The 27,042-nt window shown below is 38.7% G+C and overlaps 1 protein-coding gene across 4 annotated transcripts in view; it reads right to left on the bottom strand.

Moving 5' to 3' along the window:
* The window catches only part of LOC149215396 (B3 domain-containing protein Os07g0679700-like), a 174,750-nt gene that overhangs the window by 69,534 nt on the left and 78,174 nt on the right, over positions 1–27,042 (bottom strand). For 2 of the 4 annotated variants that reach the window (XM_089392613.1, XM_089392614.1), the window contains exons 4-6: positions 1,720–2,615; positions 1,298–1,394; positions 549–723 (exon numbers count right to left, since the gene is read on the bottom strand). In XM_089392613.1, the coding sequence (XP_089248739.1) occupies positions 549–723; positions 1,298–1,394; positions 1,720–2,615 (1,168 nt within the window). Of the gene's footprint in view, positions 1–548; positions 724–1,297; positions 1,395–1,719; positions 2,616–14,992; positions 15,059–27,042 lie in introns of those variants that run through there. The other 2 variants (XM_089392616.1, XM_089392615.1) reach the window with 2 other exon arrangements.

The following is a 27,042-nucleotide window of genomic DNA, read 5'->3' as shown; positions in this document are numbered from 1 at the left end:
CAGTGTTTTATCATTTATGTATTCAAAGTTCCACTCTAAATTGATAACAGAGACAGAAAGATCTAATCTCCTGATCAATGATATAGCACAGTATGTTTGAACATTTAAATTGTAACATTTGAATTTCACTACAGATTATTTTAAATATTTATTGATGACAGCAAATAAAAAGCATATTAACAGAGCATGCAAATTCCAATGTGATAAATAGCTATTTATGTAAATATAAATTTGACCATACATCCAATACCTATAAAGTGATCACTGTTCTTATACTTGATAAAATAGAAATATCACAAGTTGTTCGAATTTATATATTTGGGAAGGCTGGGCAGAATCCACAAAGAAAACTGTGAAGATGAAACAAAGATAAGCATATTTGGTTTATGAAAAATGCAATCTCCACCAAAAACTCCCTAAAGACACGAAATCTATCTGTATAATGCTACCAGAAGTTAGAATAAACACGTTGCCTTACACTGGGTGTTGTGCAACATCAGCACAGTATTCTGGTTCTAGGATTCAGAGAAAAGAAAGTCATGATATACCTGTATCGCCTGCTTGCAATTGCATGGCCTGAATGCATGGTGTCACTCCTTCTAGCACATACATCCTGCTATTGTTATTTGGCCAATATCGAAACTGAAATGACCAATCCTTGCCTGTACAATCCTGAACTGTCAAAGGCACGCCCTCTGGTTGTGATATTGGAGGAAAATATGCCTGTTCAAAGCCAACATCGTAAGAATAAAGACACGAGAAAGACAAATATTCTCCAAGGTCTCTTTGTCATGAACCTCTCCAACCTATCACTTAAGAAATAATTTGACAAGAATTGCAATTCTTAGATGACAGGTCACGTAACATTTGCAATTTTGCATTCTTCAGATTGAAAAACATAACATTACAAAGGTTTATTTAAAGCCTATCTTATTGGCAATGATTGTCACAAGCTTTAAATACCAGGTTAAAGATAGCCTCGATATACAAAAATTGATATTTACGGTCATCAGTACCATCAGCAGACTCCCCATGAAAGTAAAGAAAGTGGAGTAGCAAATATCAATGCATGATTGTTACTTTTATATCATTTGTTTTTCTTGAATGCAGATGTTAGGAGTGCACATTTCTCCAAACTAGGGGCCTTTGATACTCCTTTCTATATGCTTTGACGATTAGGAATATACATTGTCATGACAGAAAGTAGAAACCCAATCATGTTTACAAATTAAAAAACAGGATGAAATCATAGATTAAGAAACTTTCCTTGTAATATACAATACTAGTGGGAACTCACCTCTGCACATGCTTTTGGAAGTACTAAGCGCCCTATCCTGCCTGCATCACTTGCACTCAATGTCTTCTGAAACAGAGGTGTTATACTGGAATTTGAACTATCGAAGGTCAAGTTTAAACATGCGTTTTGAGGATTCTGAATGAATATAATAAGAAAAAAATTCAGAAGCAAGGAAGAAAAACAAATGTCAGTAGCAAGAAGAGAAGAAACAGAGCCATACATGCATATTTTGTCAATACAATGACTTCACAAGCAAACATATTACAGCATATTTTGATGAGCCACATCACAGTGGCTCTAGGAAACAATAAATTGTTACCATAAAGAATTATTGCAGAGCCTATTTTCATCATTAATATGTGACTGCAACTAGAATAATTGCACTAAACAAAATCAAATAGAATTGATCTCCAAAAGGATACTCCCTAGATATCAATTGGAGTTCCTGATCAGTGCTCCTTGGCCAATATCGTGGCAGTAACTGATTTCTACCCCTTCCTTCACCAGGTGGCCGTGAAATACGTATTTGAGGGTGCATGTCTTTTGATGATTCAGAGCCAGTACTGGGGCTTGCATAAGAAACTTTAGGTGGGATTTTAGATTGTCGCTGATACTGATAATAAGCAGAAGGAGTTATACTTTGTTCAGGAGATCCTGGAGATATTCCCAACCCAATGGTGGCAGTAGATAAGTTGTTGCAGACTTCAACTGCATCCTTGGGAGTTGAAAATCCCAATGTCATTGCTGGCTTTTCCAAGACTTTACTCTCTACTTTTGAAATTTCAAGATTTTCTTTCTCTGAATTTACTTCTCTACATCTAAAAGTTTCCAATAAGCTGGTCATACCAGTCTGTAAACATGAATTGGTCATACCCTTTGTATGACCTTCAAAGGAGAATATCTTCTGCACTGGTTCCTCTCTACCAGATTCAGATTCATTCATCTCTTCCACTGCTTCTGGAATAGCATTGCTTTCACCAGAATCATCCAGTTCTGAATGGTAAATTCCTTTTCTCTTCGAAACAGCAACCTCCATCTGCTTCAATTTTGAAGCAGATGATTGCTCCCATTTATTATTTTCTACTACATCAATGTCATTTGACCTGTCCATTACAGACATTTTTGGAAACAAAGAAACTTCATCCCGGCCAGTTGAAAGCTGCTGTAGATCAGGATGTTGCTTCCATTGCCCAAGCCCACTACCACTGTGCTGAGAAACTCTCGCTCCCATGCTGTCATTCCAACTTTTGACAGGGAGATCTGGTAGTGCCTGAGATCCAAAAAGAAAGGGAGCCAGTTGCTGAATCTGATTCGACACCTAACACAAAGAATGATGAAGCCATGTAAGTATGAATAGTGCCTACATTCTAGAAAGTATCGAAAACCATAACTGGATAGGATGCTCAATATCTAACAAGCAACATTTCGAGCATTGATAAACTTAGCATTTGTGAAGATCGAGCGGCGGGTTTCCAGGTGGGAAAGCCATATGGCATATAGCATCGTGTCCAAATATACACATTCACAAAAAGCCATATAACTGCATAGCATTATATGTATAACCAATAAGGCATCAATTTTAAGAAGCAACACTATAGGCATTGATAAACCAAGCATTTGTGAAGATGGAATAAGCTGGATACCAAATGGGAAAGCCATAAGCATCATGTTCAAACATGCACATAAATAGGAAACCATAGAATTGCATAACATTGCACGTATAACCAATATAGTTTAAACATCATGAATTATGCAAGCTTTCACCGCTACAGAACATTAAGAAGCAATTCTGTACAAATGAGACAATAAATAGATACAGAAAACCAATGTTGCATGAACAAATATTTAGGATAGAATTGAATGACATTTATCATTATTCTGATTGCCACGTTGGGATCATAAAAGAAGATGATATCTAACTCAATATATATAACTGTATTTATCCACAAAACTGCATGACAGCATACACAATCTTTAAGAGAAGCACATTTTTTAAGAAAATTCTCTGTGAGACTAATGAGTTTGCATTACTGCTTATTAGCCAAAATCAAACCTGTGCATGCCATGGTGCTCCAACAAGAATTGTTGTCCGAGCAACATATTCAGAGGTGCAATGTCACTGGTGACTTTATCTTCGAATGTCTAGATTGTATAGTGGACCTTGCATAGCTGCATCACATGTTCTCCACCCAAGTTGAGCCACCCTATGGCGTAAGGATACAGGTGTGTTGTGAAGGCACACTTGAGTCTTCGATTTGTAGTCATGGAAATCAGACTCTTCTAATTTCCATCCTCAACAGCAAAGTGAAGAGGTGATAAAGTAATAATAAGCATAATGAAAAGAGAGAATAATGCACAATATGCAATATTATTCACTGATGAGAGGGTATTAAATATTTAGTTTGAACATGATGGACAGATCACCCTAATGTACGAGTGTGTCTGGACCAGTGTTGCACGAAGCGGGAGCGAAGCGGAAGCGCGAAGCGGAAGCGCGGAGCGCGGAAGCGTCATTTTCCAAAAATCTAGGGAGCGAAGCGTCCGCGGAAGCGTCTGCTATATATATATATTTTTTTATATTTTTTTGCATTTATACTCAAAACAAACATCCCAAATACCAAATTAATTGTAGAAGACATGAAAACATGCATATTTTTGCATAAATCAAGATAGATATGGCATCCATGATTCCATTGTAGTTACTAGTATGTACAACAATCATCTATATTCTAGCTATTACAAACATACATCAAATTTTGAAGCATATTATAAAACATAAAACATTTAAGCATATTATAAAACATAAAACATAGAGCATATTATGATTTATCTAGCAAGTGAGCAACTGTCAACATTTGTCATGTCCAAAATTCAAATAATAATGTTTACAAAATATGTCACTTGGTCACCGCCAAGCCAAAAAGGTTCAAAATTCAAATTCACAAGTCTACAAGTCTAATGAGTAATCTATGACAAAAAGAAGTAGATTGTGAATATATCTACTAATCTCTCCTCCTTCCACCACGAATAGAACGTGATGGCGGGCCTCCACGTGGTGGCAATGAAGAAGATAGTCCCTGTGTAATTCGTGGCACTGGAACTGATGAAGAAGAACCTCCTCTAGTAGAAACCAAGGGACCAGATGGGGGTGGGGGTGGTGGCATATCAACACCCGTGTCATCATCCTAGAATCGCTCAAAAAATTCATGCAAACAAAAAACACTAGTTAACAAAAAAATTAAAAACATGAATTCTTTATAAGGGAAAATTGGAAAATTCATACCACAATGGACATACCTGGATAAGAGAATCCTCTAATTGCTCTAGTCGCAACACTCCATCCTCCAAATTGGGCTCCTCTGGATTCTTGTCCCAAGTCAACAAGTCTTTATTAGACTTTGCATCTTCACAGTAATGGGACAACAATCGCAAGTTGTAATGAACATAAACCAAGCTCTCTGCCCGGTCTAAATTCAACCTGTTCCTTTTAACACTGTGGATGAAAGAATAAGAGCTCCAACACCTCTCTGCAGAAGAAGTGTTTACCACCTGTGATAGCACCCGCAATGCCAAACTCTGTAGAAGTGGAGTAGGCCCTCCATGCATGTTCCACCACTCAAGAGCAGAAAAATTCTCTCGATCTTGAATTGCATGCATGCTCGAAAATGGACCAGTGCTGCTCGTATAGTTGCTCACGTGTCTCCGTACCAATGCAGCCTCCTCCTCATCAGGGATTAATCTACTCAATGCAGCCATATATTTTTCGTGAACCTCTTTATCTTGGTGTGGTCTTCTCCTGACTCCCCCCCCAGGTGCTGGTTTTGAAAGCCATGATGGATGATAGTATTTAGGTGTCAAAACATATGCTAATGCATGCAATGGAACATTTAGGCTATCCCATCGTTTTACCACCTCTTCACGAATATATTTGTACAAGGTGGTATCTCTAGGCTCAACAATGTCTTTAATCTGCCCCAACATGCTATCCATTTGCTCATACACCTCCCCAATTACTGGTCGATCTGAATCTGCAAACTTGATCATGTAATAAATTGGTTTGGTGAATTGCAAAACATATTTAACCTGTGACCAAAAGTAACTGTCAAGAACAATGTCCTTGACTTCATTAGCACCATCTGTGTCATTGTTAATTTCATCCCATGTTTCAGCACACACCAGATTAGTTAAAGCTTGTCTCACCCTCACTAGCCGCCTAAAGGTGAGGTAATAACTAGCAAATCTTGTCTTTGCAATTTTAAGCAATTGCAACTTGGAGTAAGTGCCATAGAAGTAGTTTACCCTTGTATGCCCTGTGATGAATTTAATGAGCTGCTTCCCTTTCCTGTAAACCTCAGCAATCCACCCACAATCTTTGTGTTTCACAATATCATGCATCAAAAGGTTCAATGTGTGAACCAGGCACCCAGACCAAAAGATGTGTGGATGAGTACGCTCAATAATTTTTCCTGCTAACTTACAATTTGCTGCATTATCTGTGATCACTTGAATCACATTATTCGGACCAACATCTTTGATTGATTTCAATAGGAGATCTGCAATGTTTTGTGCAGTTGCACTGATGGAGGAGGAGTCATGAGATGCAATAAATACTGCACCACTAGAAGAAACACCAAGAACATTTATCAAATGTTGGTTTCTAATATTTGTCCACCCATCTGATACAATGGATACCCCATAATCCACCCACTCATGTGTAAAACGTGTCAAAGCTCTTTGAACCTTAGCTTTTTCTCTTTCTAATAACACTGTTCTAGCTTTCTCATAGTTGGGGGCCTTGTATCCTTTTGGGGCTTCATTGATGGCCTTTACCATGTCTTGCCAATAGGGAGAGCGAAGCACATTGAATGGTACACCGCAAGCACAAAGAAAACGGACTATCTTTCCATCCACATCATCCCTCCCAGTAACATTAAGGAAATCCCCTATTGTTTTTCTACCTCCAGAGGTTGCAAAAGTACCATGAGGAGATGGGCAACTACCAAATTTAGAGGTTGCACTTGATTCAGAATGAGTTTTTTGTTTCTTGTTTTTTCCTTGTGCAGCCATCTCTAATTTGATGTATTTTTGTCTTTGTTCACTTGAAATGTTTGGGCAAATGTTTACCCCCACGGAACCCTTTCTTTCATCACTGTCTAGCACCCCACAAAGATGCCTCCTCAGACGGGTATATGAACCCGTATATGGTTTTCCTCCATGACAACCATGAGGGCACATCCATTTGTAAGATCCACCACCCTTTCCCCCTTCAAGTTTGGTCACAAAGGTCCACAAGGGATTTGATGTACCTTTCCCATCTTGTGCTTCAGTGTCCTCTTCAAGTTCATCCCCTTCCTCTTCAAACCCTTCCTCCTCATCATACATTGGGTCACTACTATTAGGACCAAGTTCATCCCCTTCCTCTTCCCCTCTATTCCTCACCCTTGCCATCATTAAAACCAAGAGTGGAATGATACATAGAAGCCAAAAGAACACCATCTTGGAATATGGATATAGGTGGTGGACAACCTGTAAATAAAGGAGCAAGTAGAAACAATGGGAAAGAGTAGGAGAGGGAGGAGAAAAATACAATTTTTTTTTCAAAAAAACAAGGGAGTTTGGGGTTTGAACTTACCTCTTTAGCTCTTGTAGATGAAGTCCTCCAAGCTCTTGCTCCAAGCTCCTCCTCCTTCTCCTAGCTCCTCCTTCTTCACTCCTCCAAGCTCTCCTCTCTTCTCCTCTCCTTTCCTCTCTTCTCTTCTCCTCTCCTCTCTTCTCTTCTCCAACTCTCATAAACTCAAAGTGAGAAAATGAGAAGAGAATGGGGGCTTTATTCTTTTCTAAAGTCACCCTAGACTCACCCTAAACTAACCTAACCCACCCCCTCATGCTAGTCTAGACACAAGTTAAAACAAATTAAAAAAAAATCAATTAAAAAACTGCATTGCGCGGGGTTGCTTCCGGAAGCGCCCGGGTGGCGTGCGGGATCCGTGCGGTTCCGGGCCGGAAGCGGGGCGCCACCCCGTGCCCGAACCGCCCACCGAACCGCGGATCCGGGGGGGCCGCAACCAAAAAGGCAGGAATCGCCTTAAAAAACCGGAACCGCGCCACCTTCTGTTCAGAATCGCGCTTCAGCAATGGATTCCGGGACGGTTCGCTCCGAACCGCGTTTCCGGGTTTGGATCCTCCGGGGGGGGGGCGATTCCTGCAACACTGGTCTGGACTAAACCATCTAACTATGGTTTGGCTTATTTTATTTTACAGAGTTAACAGTAATAATAACATTTCTAACACCCCCAACCCCTGCCTCCCGCCACCACCCTCTTTAATGACAAGCTCATTAACTTTTACAGCAGACTTGTCTCTGGATTTGACAAAACTGTCCTTGAACAATGATTTAGTGGATTTTTGGCCAATTGACGTGCTAAACAAGGGGCAGCTCCAACCTATTGAGCTCCTGCCTCTTCAAGGATTCTCCCTAGCCATATGGCTTCACATGCATTACCAACAATTGCTTGTACTCATCTCTATGGAAGATTACGTAATTTAAATCTACTCCTTTCCTTGTCCACAAAATTGCAGTTGAAACTTGAACACATATCCTAAAGTGGATTTTCTATCATGCATTTAACCAACCCAATCTGAATCAGTGAAACATGTCATGTTGAAGTCAACATTGCTAACCAATTTCTTTGTCTTGTTCATCTGCAATGATTTGAAATGCGCATCCATTCCATGACACCATCCCTCACTTTGCCTGGCTTCTTTAAATATGTTACAGTTCAAATTGAGAATTAACAATCTCACTTACTAGAGCAAAATTAATCAAGTCTAACACCTTTTGTTTCTTCTTTGTTGCTATACTAGCTAACTTCCTTACAACTAAAGGCTCTTTCTCTTCTTCTTATTGCTCCAGTCTTTCATCCTCTTATTATTTCGATATTCCTTCCACTTCTTCATGTCATCGCTTTGGTCCTTTCTTTGGAACAAGCTAATTTCTCACCACCCCACACCCCATTGCTCCGAGGCACTAGTCTATCATCACCAAGTTCTTTGGTGGCCTCAAATGTTAGGAAAGTGTCAATGAATCATTCCAAACTTCCTCTTAGGGTTTCATAGTCCAACAATCACAAAGTTGGACTCCCACTTGATGATGCTATCAAACAATGTATTGGCTCCTTTTTTGTACATTTCCATCATCTTCCTCCCCTATATGCACATGTATCTCTAATATGGGCACAAAGGCTTCCCCCTCCCCCTTTCATTCTGACCCTGCTTATGATGATGTGTAGCCTTTTATATTGTTATATCTTGGATTATGTTTTTGTTTACTTCTCTTTTTCAATAGCTTATCAACTTAAAGCTTATATTCTATATTTTAACATTTATATTATAGGAGTTGCTCTAGCAACCCACCAATTTATCACTATTGCGGTACTTTTGAGTCTCGTTGACCTACCTTTTTAGTCATTTGTGGGCATTGATAAAATAATCTAATCTTATCTTATATGGTTCCTATGGTTGTTTTTCCATTGGTCCTTTCTCCCTCCTCTTTTATATAGGATTAATGGTTTCCAAGTTGCAACTTCTAAGGACTAGTGGAAGTAACTTTTATGTCTTGTGTTGCACTTGTGGATTCTTCAAAAACTACATTTGTACTGACTACTAAATTTCTTCCCAAAGGGCGATACAATCTCTAAGCTCTTGACACATCACTATAACCAATAGCAATACATCTTTGAACTTTGATATCTAATATGGGCACAAAGGCTTCCCCCTCCCCCTCTCATTCTGACCTGCCTATGATGATGTGTAGCCTTTTGTATTGTTATATCTTGGATTATGTTTTTGTTTACTTCTCTTTTTCAATAGCTTATCAACTTTAAGCTTATATTCTATATTTTAACGTTTATATTATAGAAGTTTCTCTAGCAACCCACCAATTTATCACTATTAAGGTACTTTTGAGCAATGTTGCAGGAAGCGCCCCCCCCGGATCCTAGGCCCGAAGCGCGCCCCGTACGGAAGCGCCCAGGAAGCGCCCCCGGAAGCGCGCTTCCGAAAATGGCGAAGCGCGCTTCGGCCTTTTTAATGCGCTTCCTGGAAATTAGGAAGCGTCGGCCCCGAAGCGCGCCTTTTTAATGCGCTTCCTGGAAATTAGGAAGCGTCGGCCCCGAAGCGCGCTTCGGATGGCGCTTCGGGCCTCCGAAGCGCAGCGCTCCGGGCCAGGAAGCGTGCGCTTCACGCAGCGCTTCCTCCAAAACCGCGCGCCCAAGGGAAAAAAACCTCATTTTTTTAATTTTTTTTTAAAGTTAACTTAAGTTAGCATTGAGGGGGTGGGTTAGGGTGAGGTTAGAGTGAGGTTAATGTGAGGAATGAAAAGAATAAAGCCCCCATTCATTCCTCATTTTCTCACTTTGAGTTTATGAGAGTTGGAGAAGAGAAGAGAGGAGAGGAGAAGAGAAGAGAGGAAAAGAGAGGAGAAGAGAGGAGAGGTTGGAGGAGTGAAGAAGGAAGAGCAAGGAGAAGGAGGAGGAGCTTGGAGCAAGAGCTTGGAGGACTTCATCTACAAGAGCTAAAGAGGTAAGTTCAAACCCCAAACTCCCTTATTTTTTGTGACAATTTTTTTGTATTTTTCTCCTCCCTCTCCTACTCTTTCCCATTGTTTCTACTTGCTCCTTTATTTACAGGTTGTCCACCACCTATATCCATATTCCAAGATGGTGTTCTTTTGGCTTCTATGTATCATTCCACTCTTGGTTTTAATGATGGCAAGGGTGAGGAATAGAAGGGAAGAAACAGAAGAGGACATTGGTGATGGTCCTAATAGTAGTGACCCAATGTATGATGAGGAGGAAGGGTTTGAAGAGGAAGGGGATGAACTTGAAGGGGACACTGAAACACAAGATGGGAAAGCTACATCAACACCTTTGTGGAACTATGTGACCAAACTTGATGGGGGAAAGGGTGGTGGATCTTACAAATTTGTGTGCCCTCATGGTTGTCATGGAGGAAAACCATATTGTGGTTCATATACCCGTCTGAGGAGGCATCTTTGTGAGGTGTTGGACAGTGATGAAAAAAAGGGTTCTGTGGGGGTACAAATTTGCCAAAACATTTCAACTGAAGAAAGAAGAAAATACATCCAAATAGAGATGGCTGCACAACAAAAAAACAAGAAACAAAAAACTCATTCTGAATCAAGTGCAACCTCTAAATTTGGTAGTTGCTCATCTCCTCATGGTACTTCTGCAAGCTCTGGAGGTAGAAGAACAATAGGGGATTTCCTTAATGTTGCTGGGAGGGATGATGTGGATGGAAAGATAGTCCGTTTTCTTTGTGCTTGCGGTGTACCATTCAATGTGCTTCGCTCTCCCTATTGGCATGAAATGGTAAAGGCCATCAATGAAGCCCCAAAAGGATACAAGGCCCCCAACTATGAGAAAGCTAGAACAGTGTTATTAGAAAGAGAAAAAGCTAAGGTTCAAAGAGCTTTGACACGTTTTACAAATGAGTGGGTAGATTCTGGGGTATCCATTGTATCAGATGGGTGGACAAATATTAGAAACCAACATTTGATAAATGTTCTTGGTGTTTCTTCTAGTGGTGCAGTATTTATTGCATGTCATGACTCCTCCTCCATCACTGCATCTGCACAAAACATTGCAGATCTCCTATTGAAATCAATCAAAGATGTTGGTCCGAATAATGTGGTTCAAGTGATCACAGATAATGCAGCAAATTGTAAGGCAGCAGGAAAAATTATTGAGCGTACTCATCCACACATCTTTTGGTCTGGGTGCCTGGTTCACACATTGAACCTTTTGATGCATGATATTGTGAAACACAGAGATTGTGGGTGGATTGCTGAGGTTTACAGGAAAGGGAAGCAGCTCATTAAATTCATCACAGGGCATACAAGGGTAAACTACTTCTATGGCACTTACTCCAAGTTGCAATTGCTTAAAATTGCAAAGACAAGATTTGCTAGTTATTACCTCACCTTTAGGCGGCTAGTGAGGGTGAGACAAGCTTTAACTAATCTGGTGTGTGCTGAAACATGGGATGAAATTAACACTGACACAGATGGTGCTAATGCAGTCAAGGACACTGTTCTTGACAGTTACTTTTGGTCACAGGTTAAATATGTTTTGCAATTCACCAAACCAATTTATTACATGATCAAGTTTGCAGATTCAGATCGACCAGTAATTGGGGAGGTGTATGAGCAAATGGATAGCATGTTGGGGCAGATTAAATACATTGTTGAGCCTAGAGATACCACCTTGTACAATTATATTCGTGTAGAGGTGCAAAACCGATGGGAAATGCTAAATATTCCATTGCATGCATTAGCATATGTTTTGACACCTAAATACTATCATCCATCATGGCTTTCAACACCAGCACCTAGGGGGGGAAGCAGGAGAAAACCACACCAAGATAAAGAGGTTCACGAAAAATATATGGTTGCATTGAGTAAATTAATCCCTGATGAGGAGGACGCTGCATTGGTACGGAGACAGGTGAGCAACTATACGCTCAACACTGGTCCATTTGGGAGCATGCATGCAATTAAAGATCGAGAGACTTTTTCTGCTCTTGAGTGGTGGAACATGCATGGAGGGGGTACTCCACTTCTACAGAGTTTGGCATTGCGGGTGCTATCACAGGTGGTAAACACTTCTTCTGCAGAGAGGTGTTGGAGCTCTTATTCTTTCATCCACGGTGTTAAAAGGAACAGGTTGAGTTTAGACCGGGCAGAGAGCTTGGTTTATGTTCATTACAACTTGCGATTGTTGTCCCATTACTGTGAAGATGCAAAGTCTAATAAAGACTTGTTGATTTGGGACAAGAATCCAGAGGAGCCCAATTTGGAGGATGGAGTGTTGCGACTAGAGCAATTAGAGGATGCTCTTATCCAGGTATGTCCATTGTGGTATGAATTTTCTAATTTTCCCTTATAAAGCATTTCTCTAATTCATGTTTTTAATTTTTTTGTTAACTAGTGTTTTTTTTTTTGCATGAATTTTTTGAGCGATTCTAGGATGATGATGACCGTGTTGATATGCCACCACCCCCACCCCCATCTGGTCCCTTGGTTCCTAGGTTCCATGGTTCAACACCAACAGCAGGGGGTTCTTCTTCATCAGTTTCAGTGCCACGACTTACACAGGCACCATCTTCTTCATTGCCACCACGTGGAGGCCCGCCACCACATTCTATTCGTGGTGGAAGGAGGAGAGATTAGTAGATATATTCACAATCTACTACTTTTTGTCATAGATTACTCATTAGACTTGTAGACTTGTGAATTTGAATTTTGAACCTTTTTGGCTTGGCGGTGACCAAGTGACATATTTTGTAAACATTATTATTTGAATTTTGGACATGACAAATGTTGACAGTTGCTCACTTGCTAGATAAATCATAATATGCTCTATGTTTTATGTTTTATAATATGCTTAAATGTTTTATGTTTTATAATATGCTTAAAAATTTGATGTATGTTTGTAATAGCTAGAATATAGATGATTGTTGTACATACTAGTAACTACAATGGAATCATGGATGCCATATCTATCTTGATTTATGCAAAAATATGCATGTTTTCATGTCTTCTACAATTAATTTGGTATTTGGGATGTTTGTTTTGAGTATAAATGCAAAAAAATATAAAAATATATATATATAGCAGACGCTTCCGCGGACGCTTCGCTTCCTAGATTTTTGGAAAATGACGCTTCCGCGCTCCCGCTTCCGCTTCCGCTTCGCTCCCGCTTCGTGCAACATTGCTTTTGAGTCTCGATGACCTACCTTTTTAGTCATTTGTGGGCATTGCTAAAATAATCTAATCTTATCTCATATGGTTCCTATGGTTGTTTTTCCTTTGGTCCTTTCTCCTTCCTCTTTTATAGGATTAATGGTTTCCTAGTTGCAACTTCTAAAGACTAGTGGAAGTAACTTCTATGTCTTGTGATGCACTTGTGAATTCTTCAAAAACTACATTTGTACTAACTACTAAATTTCTTCCCAAAGGGCAATACAATCTCTAAGCTCTTGACACATCATTATAACCAATAGAAATACATTTTTGAAATTTGATATCTAATTTGTTACTTTTTTCTTTTGCGACATGGGCAAAGGCTTTACATCCAAACACTCTAAAGTCACAACCATCATTTTTCTCTTGACCATACCTCTTCAAGAGTTTTTACCTTCCACTAATTGGCAAGGGACTTGCACAACACATGAATGGTTATATTGATAACGTCATCACAAAACTATTACGAAACGCTTTGCCTTTTAGCATACAGCTAGCCATTTCAAGTAAGCATAACATTTCGCTCAATCACTCCATTTTATTGTGGAGTATATGTCACAATTTTCTTACTCATTTCCACATGGACATTACAAAACCTACAAAAACCACCAAAGAGTACACTTAATTTCTTATATAAATGGACTTCTACCATATTTCACTCAACCACTTCATTTGTTGTGGAGTATATGTCACAGTTTTCTTACTTATTACCACATGGGCATACAAAACCTACAAAAATCGCCAAATATTCTACCTTTGCCTTGGATTGTTAAAAAGTGTGATCAAATTATTTTTCAAGAAACAATTGAAATCCTTCAAAGCAATCATCAATAAGGATCAAGAAATGCCTTGCTTCCCCTACTTGTGCCGGCGTCAATCCATATAAGTCGTTGTGAACAAGATTCAATACTCCAACTACTCCCCATGCTTCCCACTTGAGAAATTAATCCATGTTTTGCTTTCCTACACGAAATCCTTCATAAACTACATCGTTTCGATTAGTTTGTGGTAGGCCTTTCAACATTGGACTTCAAAGCAAAAGATAGAGACATGTAAAATGGTGTCTATACATTTCATCACATAGAATATCATATTCATTTTGTTTCTCAACTACTACCAGTGCCTCCTGAATGGCTAGGAATACATCCCAAACCACCAACAACCTCATTATTAATTGTGTCCCAACATATTTTTAGAAATATTCTATATATTACATGAAAGATCAAATTAGTACATCATGGAACTGAAACATTACATCACAAGAACAACAAGAGTCCAAGGAAAATTCTACTCTAACAAAGCCAAAAATCAAGCATATGAGTCTATGCACCAAAAGAGAGGGACTCTAAATCGTGATAGAAAACACCAAGCTTGACTCTCAAAGCAAAGCCAACTCATGACTAAATCTCCTCAAATACCCTAAGCAAAGAAGAGAGGACCCCCCTTGAAAAGTAGCTTCAAAGTTTATGCTTCTACATAAAAACAATAGCAATCAACCCAATTTGAATGTGAGGGGCTTACGACTATCAAAACCATCCAAGTGTCACCCAAAAGAACTTTTCACCAAAGCATTTCAATAAAAAAGTGAAATTTGGCCTCAAACCATTGTCCAAAACTTTCTTGCAACATGACATCTCCAAAAAATATGCTTGGTGCTTTTATCATGCCCACACAGAGCACAAGCAACATAATCACACCTACTTTATGAAGCCTTCTCTTAACAACCAACACTTATCGAAGTAGAAGCCACCCCTAAAGCTTAAAAGGAAAATATGATTTGGAAACAGACTAACACCTCCTTAACCAATAGACCACAACAGCCTTTCACCCCAACTTTTGTTCAAATGAGGAACAATGTCAAGAATTTGTCTTACCATATTATAAAGATCCTTGGTCACATATATTGACAAATGCTCCCCATTCATCTACACCAACCCCTGCAAAACAACTTTGATACATGTAGATCCATTTTAGAAAATGAAACTAAACAAGAATAAAATGGAAGAGGTCCTCTAACACAACTTTATCAAAACTCATGAATTTTTCAACCCGATTAAAGAACGCCAAGTGTTCCCTTCATGGTGCTTACAGTTGCATAACCACTGGGACATGGAAATGTACAAGTTGGTCATGATGTGAAGTCGCCAGTGCCTCAAGGTCCTTCAAATTGTGAATCAAGAAACACAAACACAACATTCAACGCAACCCACACCTTTTAAGCAACGCAAAACCCAAAAGCATAATAGCTTGAGCATTTCCAATTATATTTCACAATTGAAAAGAAACTCTATTGCACTAAGATATGAATATTGAATCTGGTGCTTAACATCTTGTCCTTTGAAAATCTTCATCATTAAAGCTAATTAAAAAGTTGCTTAGTAATCTCACAAGCATAAATTAAATTATTTTAAGATCTAAGACATACTAGACATTTTTGCTATCCTTGATCTAGCCATCTAGCATTCTCAAAGCAATATTTTTGTTGCTCTTTACCTCATATGTAGCTTTATCAAGGATCGAGAATCATCCTCCATGTCTACTAGTTTTCTACACCTCATCATATGTTTCGTTACACCTTAAACCACCATCAAAACATCATTGAAATCGATTGACACTTATTAGCCTAAGTTTTTTATTCCTTACTAATATATTAGCCTAAGTTTTTTATTCCTTACTAATAAAGTTAGACTTCTAATATTTATTCTTTTGACCCTTTGTACTCTTAGGGTTATACTAACAATTTTAAAATGCCCAAATTTTCTTAAAAAGTACCTTTGGAATTTAAATTTGTCTAAAATAACTCCCAAGCATAATGATTTCCATTGGACAACAATCAAATTTATACAACTTATCTGACTCATTGGTTCAGTATTCGATAGTCAATTCATCTTCATTTTCTCGAATATTTACAATTGTTATTTACATGGACACAAATCTAGAAGGATTATGTATAACATCACGCCCCTCTTAGACCGAAGGGGTGTTTGTGAGTACAAGCATCATTCTGAATCTTTCAAACTTTTCTCTTCCAAGTGCTTTGGTGAAGATGTCCACAATTTGTTCATTTGAGCAACGTCTTAAATAAATAGTCTTGGCCTCTAAATGGTATCGAATCAAATAATATTTTGTATTGATGTGTTTGGTTCGATCATGGAATCTGGGATTCTTAACCAACCTGATTGCAAAAGTATTGCCAACCAAAAGAGGAGTAGAATTTATTGTTTCACATGCAAATCTTCAAGTATTTTCCTAAGCCATGCAATCTCCTTTGTTCTTTCTGCAGCACCTACACATTCTTCCTTTGTCGTGGAATCTATTGGAACTAATTGTTTGTGTGACCTCCAAGAGATAGCTCCTAATCCAAGACTAATGAGATAACCTAAAGTCGACACTCTATTTTCTTTATCTCTGTCAAAATTTGAATCAGAATATCGAATCAAATTGAAGTCATCCACCTATGAATATTTGAGTCCAAAGTCTTGAGTTCCTTTTAAGTAATTCACTCTCTTTGCAGCAAACCAATGTCCTTCACAATCAAATTTATACAACTTATCTGACTCATTGGTTCTGTATTCAATAGTCAATTCATCTTCATTTTCTTGAATATTTACAATTCTTATTTACATGGACACAAATCTAGAAGGATTATGTATAACACCACGCCCCTCTTAAATCGAAGGGGTGTTTGTGAGTGCATGCACCATTCTGAATCTTTCAAACTTTTCTCTTCCAAGTGCTTTGGTGAAGATGTCCACAATTTGTTCATTTGAGGAACGTCTTAAATAAAGACTTGGCCTCTACATGGTATCGAATCAAATGATATTTTGTATTGATATGTTTGATTCGATCATGGAATCTGGGATTCTTGGCCAACTTGATTGTAGAAGTATTTCCAACCAAAAGAGGAGTAGAATTTACTTGTTTGACCTGCAAATCTTCAAGTATTTTCCCGAGCCATAAAATCTCCTTTATTCTTTCTGCAGCACCTAAACATTCTTCCTTTGTCTAGAATCTATTGGAACTAACTGTTTGTGTGACCTCCAAGAGATAGCTCCTAATCCAAGACTCGTGAGATAACCTAATGTCGGCACTCTATTTTATTCGCCTCTGTCAAAATTTGAATCGGAATATCAAATCAAATTGATGTCATCCACTTGTGAACATTTGATTCCAAAGCCTTGAGTTCCTTTTAAGTAATTAACTCTTTTTGCAGCAAACCAATGTCCTTCACAAGGTTTTGTTGAAAATTGGGGTAGCTATGGGACAAATTTCCCCATAGGAACCCAACTACCCCAAGGAAGCCCATCTTGCCCCAAAAGGAAAATTCAAATTGGACAAAAGTATTATTATTGTTGATAAATTTGGCACTTGGGCAAGTAATCATAAAAGCATTTGGAAATATATTTAAATATTAAAATGAACATATTTGAATGAAAAGTATTTACCTCCAAAAAACATAAGTCGGCTAGCTTCCCCAAAGCACCTATTAGGATCTCCATGAAAGATTACAAATATGAATGGTTTATTTCTCATCAAGTGAGTCTAATAATCTCTGAGGCTCGAAATTATTTCTAAGACTCACTCGGTGGTTCAAATGTTCTCCTCTAGGGCTCGCATTTACTTCTCTTAGGATTGTATGTTCATCAAAGAGGCTCGCATCTATATCTTTACCTCCAGAAAACTTAAGTCGACTAGCTTCCCCAAAGCACCTATTAGGATCTCCATGAAAGATTATAAATATGAATGGTTTATTTCTCATCAAGTGAGTCTAATAATCTCTGAGGCTCGAAATTATTTCTAAGACTCACTCGGTGGTTCAAATGTTCTCCTCTGAGGCTCACATTTACTTCTCTTAGGATTGTATGTTCATCAATGAGGCTCGCATCTATATCTTTATGTCTCGTTGAGGCTCGCATCCATATTACAGTGGTTCGATTTAATTCTCTATGGATCAATTCAGTTCTTTGAAGCTAGATCTACTTATTTGTGGCATGTATTCTTTATGGTATTTGTTTGTTGTGGCTCCTATACTCTATGGTTTGTATTGCATTAGAATGGCATATTTATACTAAACTCTTACAGTGGCATCGCTATACTATACTTTGTGGTGCTATACTAAACTTTGAGGTGTGTATTACATTACAGTGGTGTTGAAATATGTAAGTACGGTCAGTCTTCATAATGACATATGTCTCCTCCAAGAACAAAAGTCTTGAACAAATTCTGGGCTCAACTCTTTCGAGCCCTAGTTGCTACATACAAAATAGAAGCAACAAAGAAGTATAAAAATCTCAAACGTTGATTTGAAGACCAGAGAATTATACCATCAAGATCTTTTGAAGATTGAATTCATTGCAAGGAAAAGAGAAAGTCTAGATTGTTTGCACCATTCCATGAAGTCAAACCTACAACCACAAATTCGAGATTCTGAGGTAAATACAATAGTTTTGAAGTCTCCATTCAGAAGCTAAGATCTCCTTGCCAAAAGTTGATAAAGGAAACTCCAAAAGAAAGCCACAATCAAAATTCATTGTGGATCCTACGATTTGATCCTTTTCTGGGCATATGGAGACCATATAAAGAGATCCATCCACTGTGAAGAAGCTTGAAATCAGACCTGAAGTAGTCTAAATCATCAAGCAAATGTTGGAACTGTACCATCACTAGAAACATTATTATAGTTGTAAGCTATCAGGTTTGTGAATTTGTAAGGACATCGATTCAAGGTCAGTAAACAAGGGTTTTGTTGCAATCATATACTTGAATGAAGGATCAGATGAGTACAGTGAAGATTATTTCACACGCCCGAAATAAAATCAATGAAAATGGCATCCAGAATTGCAAGTCATCGCGACAAAGGTAAGTAACCATAAGGTATGTATGGTATATTTTATGGTATGATTCTAGGATTTGTTAAAAAGTCAGGGAAAGGATGAACCCTAGCATAACATAAAAAGGGAATAAAATCTGATCTAGGGTTTGAACTTTAGAAGCCCTAGGATGACCTCATGATTGCATGAAAACCCTAGAAATCTTGACATCATGTTTTGGTATCGTATACTTTGCTTGGGGTGCTTGTCAACAAAATTGTAGGTACAAGAAGTAAAGATGGATGGGCTAGATTTTTAAACATGATGGAAGAATGAATTTGTGTAATTATGGATGTCTGGATCTCAACAAGATGGAGAGTATGGAGAAGAGGTCTCCACCATGACAGTCAAAAGCATTATGACGAGATGCATCATTTAGTAGATGGCATTATAAAAGCACAAGATTGAAGCAAGAGCTCATGACATCATCATGAGAAGCTTGAAACATAGTTGAAGTAGAAGTCAATGACAATCATCATTAGAAGGAAGTAGCTCTTTTAAACATCACTAGAAGCATAAGTAGCACTAATGAGAGTCATCTAGTATGGAGCTTATCATACATCATTGGGAAGAAGCATCTGCAAGATGAGAGTAATCAGAATCCCCTGCTGGAATCTTCATTAAAAGGTTCATCTCTTGAAAGATGTCTCACTAAGAATTCACCTTGGGTGGGATTCATTGTTTGAAAGAATGATGGTATGATGACGAAGGAATGCAGCATGTTGAGATGGTTGAAATGCTTTCAATCAAGGAAAGGAAGTTATTGAAGGAAGTCTAGATGACCAAAAAGAAGGAAAGAGGTATGTATGCATATGTTTAATAAGATAAGTCATGTCATTATATAGTTGCAGATAATAGGGATAGATACTCTACCTCATGAGTATGATCAAAGGAAAGGGATCTCTTTCTTTGAAATAATGCATGAAGGCATGGGTCACATATTGTCTCTAGATGAAATCAACATAATATGTCATCATATGAAATATGAGGTGGTTGATAAAGATGAAGGAACTATGATTGGGAGTTCCTGGGAAGCAATATGTGAATAAAGAAGAAAAAAAAAGATCGTGAAAGATGCAACTACAGAGAAGGAAATCAACATCCAATGACTAGAAGAATTGACTATGATATATCCATGGAAAAGATATGAAGACCTTGGAAAAGTCTTAAAAGCTAAGTTGTAGGAAACGTGGCCCTAGGGGTCGTTTCCCCAGGGGAAACGAAACGAAACGCGTTTCCCCGTACCGTACGGCCTGGAAACGTGTTTCCGGCCGTACGGCCGCGTTTCCCGAAACGGAAACGTGGCCGTACGGCCGGAAACGCGTTTCCAGGCCGTACAGGCCACGTTTCCCCAAAAAAACAGTTGTTTTTTAATTAATTTTTTTTAATTTGTTTTTAAATTTTTTTAGGGTTTCCAGGATGTTCTAGAAACCTATTCTAAAGTTATAAAAGAGCAGTTTGTCTCATTCTCTCATCACACTATTCAGCAAGTCGTTTCTCTTGGAGACTGGCAGTTGTTTCAGCTAGGGTGTTTTGAGCAGTGTGCAAAGTAGATTTCAGCAGCAGGAGAAAGAGATTTCAACAGCAAGAGAAAAATATTTCAGCAGGAGATTTCAGTAGTAGCAGATTTGGCTCAGCTACAACCATATTTCTCTTCTCTTTTCTGGCATTTTGGGGTAGTCTCAGCCACAGATAATTAATTTGGGTAAGCCACATTCATTTTTTTAGTTTTTTCTTACTATTTCTTCAATTTTTCTAGGGTTTAGGCAACCAAAAATATGAAAAACGTTTTTTATTGATAGATTGTTTTAAATTTATTTTTGCAGCAGATTTGGCTCAGCTACAGCCATATTTCTCCTCTTTTCTGGCATTTTAGGGTAGATTCAGCCACAGAAAATTAATTTGGGTAAGCCACATTCATTTCTTAGTTTTTTTCTTACTATTTCTTTAATTTTTCTAGGGTTTATACAGCCAAAAATATGAAAAACGTTTTTATTATTTACAGATTTGTTTTTTAAATTTATTTTTGCAGCAATGGCTTCCAGCCAAAGTGTAGCTGCAACTTCAAGCCCTAGGGCCAACCCAAGGGCTGAATATTATCCTCTTTGGAGGCATGTGACGAAGCTTCAAAGATGTGGAGGTGGTGGCTCATGGGAATGGCGATGCAATCGTTGCAATAATACGTACAAGGGCTCCTACCCAAGAGTGAAGGCGCATCTATTGCATGGAGGAGGACAGGGGATTTCAGGTTGCACAAAAACATCAGATCCGTTGGTAAGGAGGGCATATCAAAGAGAGCAAGATGAGGCGGATGGTACTAAGAGAAGGCATGATGACCTTACTCAAGCTCCATCTAACATTGAGCCAAGGATTGGAGCTGAAGCAAGAAAGAGGAGAGCTGGTCACACTCAAGAACATGAACAACCAGCACCCAAAAATACCAGAGGCCCAGGGGCATCCCATTCAGTTCAGGATAGCAGAATTGCTAGATCGGTGAATGTGCAAGCAAGAGAAGAAGTTGATTCCAGAGTGGCTAGGTGCATTTATGCATGTGGTATCCCATTCAATGTTGTTCGCTCTCCTTACTGGCAAGATATGATAAGAGCAGTTAACAAAGCTCCTCAAGGGTACAAGGGGCCCAACTATGAGAAAGTCAGAACCCAGCTTCTCAAAAATGAGAAGGAACTTGTGGAGGACATTTTAGCTCCAATTCGTTCTTCCTGGAGTAGCTCTGGGGTTACCATAGTCTCAGATGGTTGGACAGATATGAGACGCAGACCATTGATAAATATCATTGCCACTTCCCCCAAAGGAGCAATGTTTATCAAGGCAGAAGACTGCTCAGGAGAGGTGAAAGATGCACAGTTCATTGCTGATGTTATTATAAAAGCTATTGAACAAATAGGGCCTAACAGGGTGGTGCAAGTTATCACGGATAATGCACCAGTTTGCAAAGCTGCAGGTTTAATTATTGAGGGGAGGTATGACCACATCTTTTGGACACCATGCATTGTCCATACTCTGAATCTGATCTTAGAGGAGATCGACAACAAAGTTTCCTGGATAAAGGAAGTCACAGGGGAAGCAAGGGAGATTATCAAATTCATCACCAACCACCACCAGTGTCAGGCCATATTTCGAGAGTACTCCAAATTGGAGTTGTTAAAAGTTGCTGAGACAAGATATGCCTCAAACTTCGTGATGTTGCGCCGCCTTGTTGAGGTTAAGCATGCATTAGTTTCTGTGGTGGTGAGTCAACTTTGGATTGAGTGGAGACAAGCAGATTCAGAGCGGGGATCTATGGTGCGTAGATTGTGCCTTGATGAGGATTGGTGGAGCAAGGTAGATTTCTTGCTAAAGTTCACAACCCCTGCATTTGAGCTTCTCCGGAGTGCTGACACTGACCAACCTTTCTTGGGAGAGGTATATGATGGCATGGATTCCATGGTTGAGAAAACTATGGAAATCATTTCGCAGGAATCTCCACAACTTTTGTTTGTTGATGATCATTTTGCTGGTTTGATCAAGAAAATCATTGTTGACAGGTGGAACAATTTCAATACACCATTGCACACTTTAGCACATGCTTTGAACCCCAAATTTTATGATGAGGAGCTTATTGCTAAAAGCAATGGGAAGAGGAAGGCACCCCATAAGGATAGAGAGGTGGCTACTGGGGTGAAAAAAGCACTTATGAGAATGTTTCCTTCTCATCTACATAGGGAGGTAAAGGAGGAATTTGCCAGTTTTGCTGCAGGAATAGATGATTATGCAGATATATCAGCTTTGGAAGAGAGAAGCACCATGAATCCAGTTAGGTGGTGGATTTGTCATGGAGCAAATGGTGTACATTTGCAAAGCCTTGCCATTCGTATTCTTTCACAAGTGGCAAGCTCTTCATCAGCAGAAAGGAATTGGAGCACTTATGGTTTTATTCATTCTGTGAAGCGCAATAGGTTGGGCTCACAGAAAGCAGAGGATATTGTTTATGTGCACTCCAACCTTCGCCTTGCATCTCGTAGGGGTCCAGAATACAACAGTGGTCCTTCTAAAGAATGGGATGTGGATGCAAAAAATCCTGATTTGGATCTCTCTCTTGCTGCCCTGAATATTGAGGACGATTCTGGAAGTGGAATTGGTGCATCATCTTCTTCAGCACCACCATCCACTGTTGAGCATTCTGCTGCTTCTATTTTTTATGAGGATTGTTATGATGAGGATTAGTCTTTTGTGACTTGTCTCTATAGTTCTTGCAGCCTTATAGTCTTTATTGTACTTGCAGCCTCATATACTAATATAAATAAAGGCTGATTTTGGATTTTCCAGTTCCTATATTTTTATTTTCATTATGTGATTATTCATGACTCATGAGTAAATGTGATGTAAATTTAATCTTAATGTTTAAATGTAATAAATTATAATCATATAATGTAAATGTATCATTAATGCTTTATGATTGCACATATATATATTAATAATTTTTAAATATTTTTAATATATATATATATATTCGCGTTTCCCCGTTTCCAAAATTTGGGAAGGTCGTGTTTCGTATCGCTTCCCGTTTCGGAAACTCGTTTCCGTTTCCCCGTTTCGTGCAACTTAGCTTAAAAGAAAGAAGACCCTTGACAAATGAATATCTTGGAGATGCGTCAATATATATGTGTGCAAGATGTTGATGTTACAATAAGCAAATGTCATGATGAAGGGCCATCACAAAAGGTAATCTTTGATATGATGTTCATTTTTAATTTTGAACAATATCTGGATGGGTTGATATAGGGCTACCAAAAGAGAGTTGTGGAAGTTACCCACAACTAGTAAATCATGTGATGGGATGGAAGATCCTGAAGGAGACATGATATGGAAAAGTAGCAGTATGAAGAAAATCCAGATATGGTCCAATTGATCACTCTCTAATGAAAGGAAGGGTGACATGACTACCCTGATTCAAGAAGGAAAGTGATGGATGGCCTATCCCCTACAAAGAAGTCCCAAAAGATGAAGGCTCCATTACATTAAAATGAAATTCATGACATCGAATGGAGGAGCGCTACAAGCAATTGAACGTCCCATGATCTCCACCAATGAAGAAATAATTGTTGCTGGAAACAAGTCCCTAGTTAAGAGGGATCTTAGAAGCAAGTTCCTCATTAAGGAGAAATTTGGAAATAAGTCCTTGATTAAGAGGGAGATTGGGTACATTCTTCATTGGAATGGGTATATCCTCCCTAGTTGAGAGGGAGAGATAGACGCATCATTCTTGTCTTCTCTTGGGAAGAAAGAATGGAGGATTGGGTAAACATTTGGCATCTGATACTCTTTGAGGATGTGGTAGGGAATCTAAGATAAGAGTAGTCGTAGAGGATCGATATTCTTTGAGGAATGGGAATCCAAGATAAGAATAGTCCAGGAAGGATATACACTATGAGCACCCAGGTGGGGTATGTTCCTTGAGAGACAATGATGAACGTGTCTATAAATCATTGGTCTTCCCAGCATTATGCTCTAATCTTTTGGAGAGATAGAGTTGTTAGTGAAGGCCTTGCTATGTGACATTGTCGGATGATATGACGCTATACAGATGGGTTATCAATCCAACTCTTCTTATGAGAATTCTTCAGATTGAGAATGTCCAAGTACAATGTGGTGATTATGTATACCTCCCTAGTTAAGAGAGAGTGTTGAAATATGTAACTAGGTTCGGTCTTCATAATGTCATATATAATCATGATTTTATGTAATTAATGTAAAGAAGAAAAATAAAATTATTTTGTTATGCTTGAGCCATGGTTTTCATGCTCAAGGAATTTTATTTTGTAGGGAAAGCTCCCATTAAGAGCTTCTAGGCATGTCATGTGGTCTGCAAGTCAAATAAGTCTTTGTCATGTATAGGAGACCCTTCTTGGGCATGTTACATATTACAAAAGGAATAGATACTCTATCAAGTCGGCCTACATGCATCATCAAGTCGGCCTGCCAGTGAATTCGACCTATTTTGGAGCCCAGCAACGCCTATATAAAGGAGGACTCGGCCTCTCTCAAAGGGACTCACTCAAGCATCACAGAAGTTCGATCTAGAGACAAGAAGGAGCCTCAAATCCAGCGAAAAGGAAAGAAAAGGAGATGAGCCGAGATTATAAGGATTGTCTTTGGGTTATTTATTTCACATGTGCAAGTCAGTTAGGGCCACTCTTTGTGGCTGCAAAGGTCGAAGTTACAGTCATCTCAGAAAGCCAAGAAATTAAGGTGTCAAGATTTGTTAATAAAGTCAAGTTGTTAAGGAAAGAAGATCATCCACAACGAAGAAGTGAAGCCTAATAAATATGTCATATTCAGTCCACACATGAAGAATTTCAGAGATCACAAAAATTGCAGACCTATGATAGGTGAAGAAGCACTGAAGTCTATAGCAGTACACTCAGTTTGACAAGCGTTGAATTTGTGGAAGAAATGATAATTGAAAGAAGTGCTTTGACTCGGTCTTGGAGGGGTTCATGGTCAAGGGTATTCGTTAATTGAAGATTCTATATGATGAAGATTTCTTGTCGCTTTTCCTCTCATTGTGAGAAGTTTTGGCCCAGGCAAATCACCTATATCTTGTGTCCTTTTGTCCCATTGTTCTTATGTTTTTTATAATTATTTGATGAAAGGAACACAATAATAATCAAGTTGAAGAAAAATCTAAAGAAGAAAAGTAAAAAGCCATCACAAGCAATTATCAATGAAAGAGAAATTTGTCATCTTTTTGCTCCTAGATTTCTCAACAAGTGGCATCACTAAACCTTTGTGGGATCGTATTACATCACAATGGCATTGCTTGACTCTATGGCTCTTGCTCTATATCCCTGTGGCTCACACATTGACTCTATGGCTCTTGCCCTATATCCCTCTGGCTTGCACAGTGACTCTATGGCTCTCGCTCTATATCCATGTGGCTCGCACAATGACTTTATGGCTCTCGCTCTATATCCTTGTGGCTCACACAAGGACTTTATGGCTCTCACTCTATATCCCTGTGGCTCGCACAGTGACTCTATGGCTCTCGCTCTATATCCCTGTGGCTCACAGTGACTCTATGGTTCACATAACAGTGACTCTATGACTCACATCACAGTGACACTATGGCTCGTATTACAGTGATACTATGACTCTATGGCTCTTAATATTCATGTGGTTCGCATCATGTTCTATGGCTCTCAATATTTTAGTGGATCGTTTCTTATGCTTTGCGTGATGTATGGCTTGAGTTAGTAATCTACTTGACAGTATGTTAGTAATCCATATGACAGTGAGACAGTGATCTATATAACATCATGACAGTGACTTATATGGCAGGGAGATAGTGACCTATAGGACAATGAGACATTGACCTATGGAAGTTATATATGCTGGCAAATGATACTTATGATAGCAGGCTAAGTAACCTTTAGCGACAGTAATCTTGATGACAGCAACAACATTACTCTTGGTGACAGTGACAATAATATGTCTATAGTACCTTTCATGGCAGTTATGTTAGTTTGATCTATGTATGGCAGTGACCTTTGATATGTCAGTAACCGTGTACAACTATACCCTTTGATATGACAGTAACGTTGAATAACAGTGACACTGACATATGACAGTAACAGTGACCTTGATGAATGACAGTGACAGTGACCTTGATGAATGGCGTGTCTCTACAACAGTGACTTGATAGAGAAATATGTTACTTGGAGATCTACTTCCCTATACTTGTCTACTGCCAAGTTTGGCCTAGCAGACCTAATGTATTGTATGTCAAAAGATATGTTTCACTTAATGTAATTTGTATCTTTCCATTCATCATGAGAAGCAACTTCTTTAAAAGAAGTTGATTCAAATTTATTAGGTAATTTCAATGCACAATCACATGAGACATCCATGTGATCTATGCTGACCACTCTATGTCAACTACCCTATCGCAATACATATTTTTTTTAAAGGAATTTCATCATGTTCGAGTAGTCATATATCCAAAATTCATCATCATATTTATCATTTCATCAAAGTTGCAACTCCAAATTTTGCAG

Source organism: Pinus tabuliformis, chromosome 1_1 (assembly GCF_031772625.1).
Source record: "Pinus tabuliformis cultivar Carrire ecotype Pingquan chromosome 1_1, CPIR1, whole genome shotgun sequence".
Classification (NCBI taxonomy): Eukaryota; Viridiplantae; Streptophyta; class Pinopsida; order Pinales; family Pinaceae; genus Pinus; species Pinus tabuliformis.
This window is presented reverse-complemented; position numbering and strand designations above follow the sequence as displayed.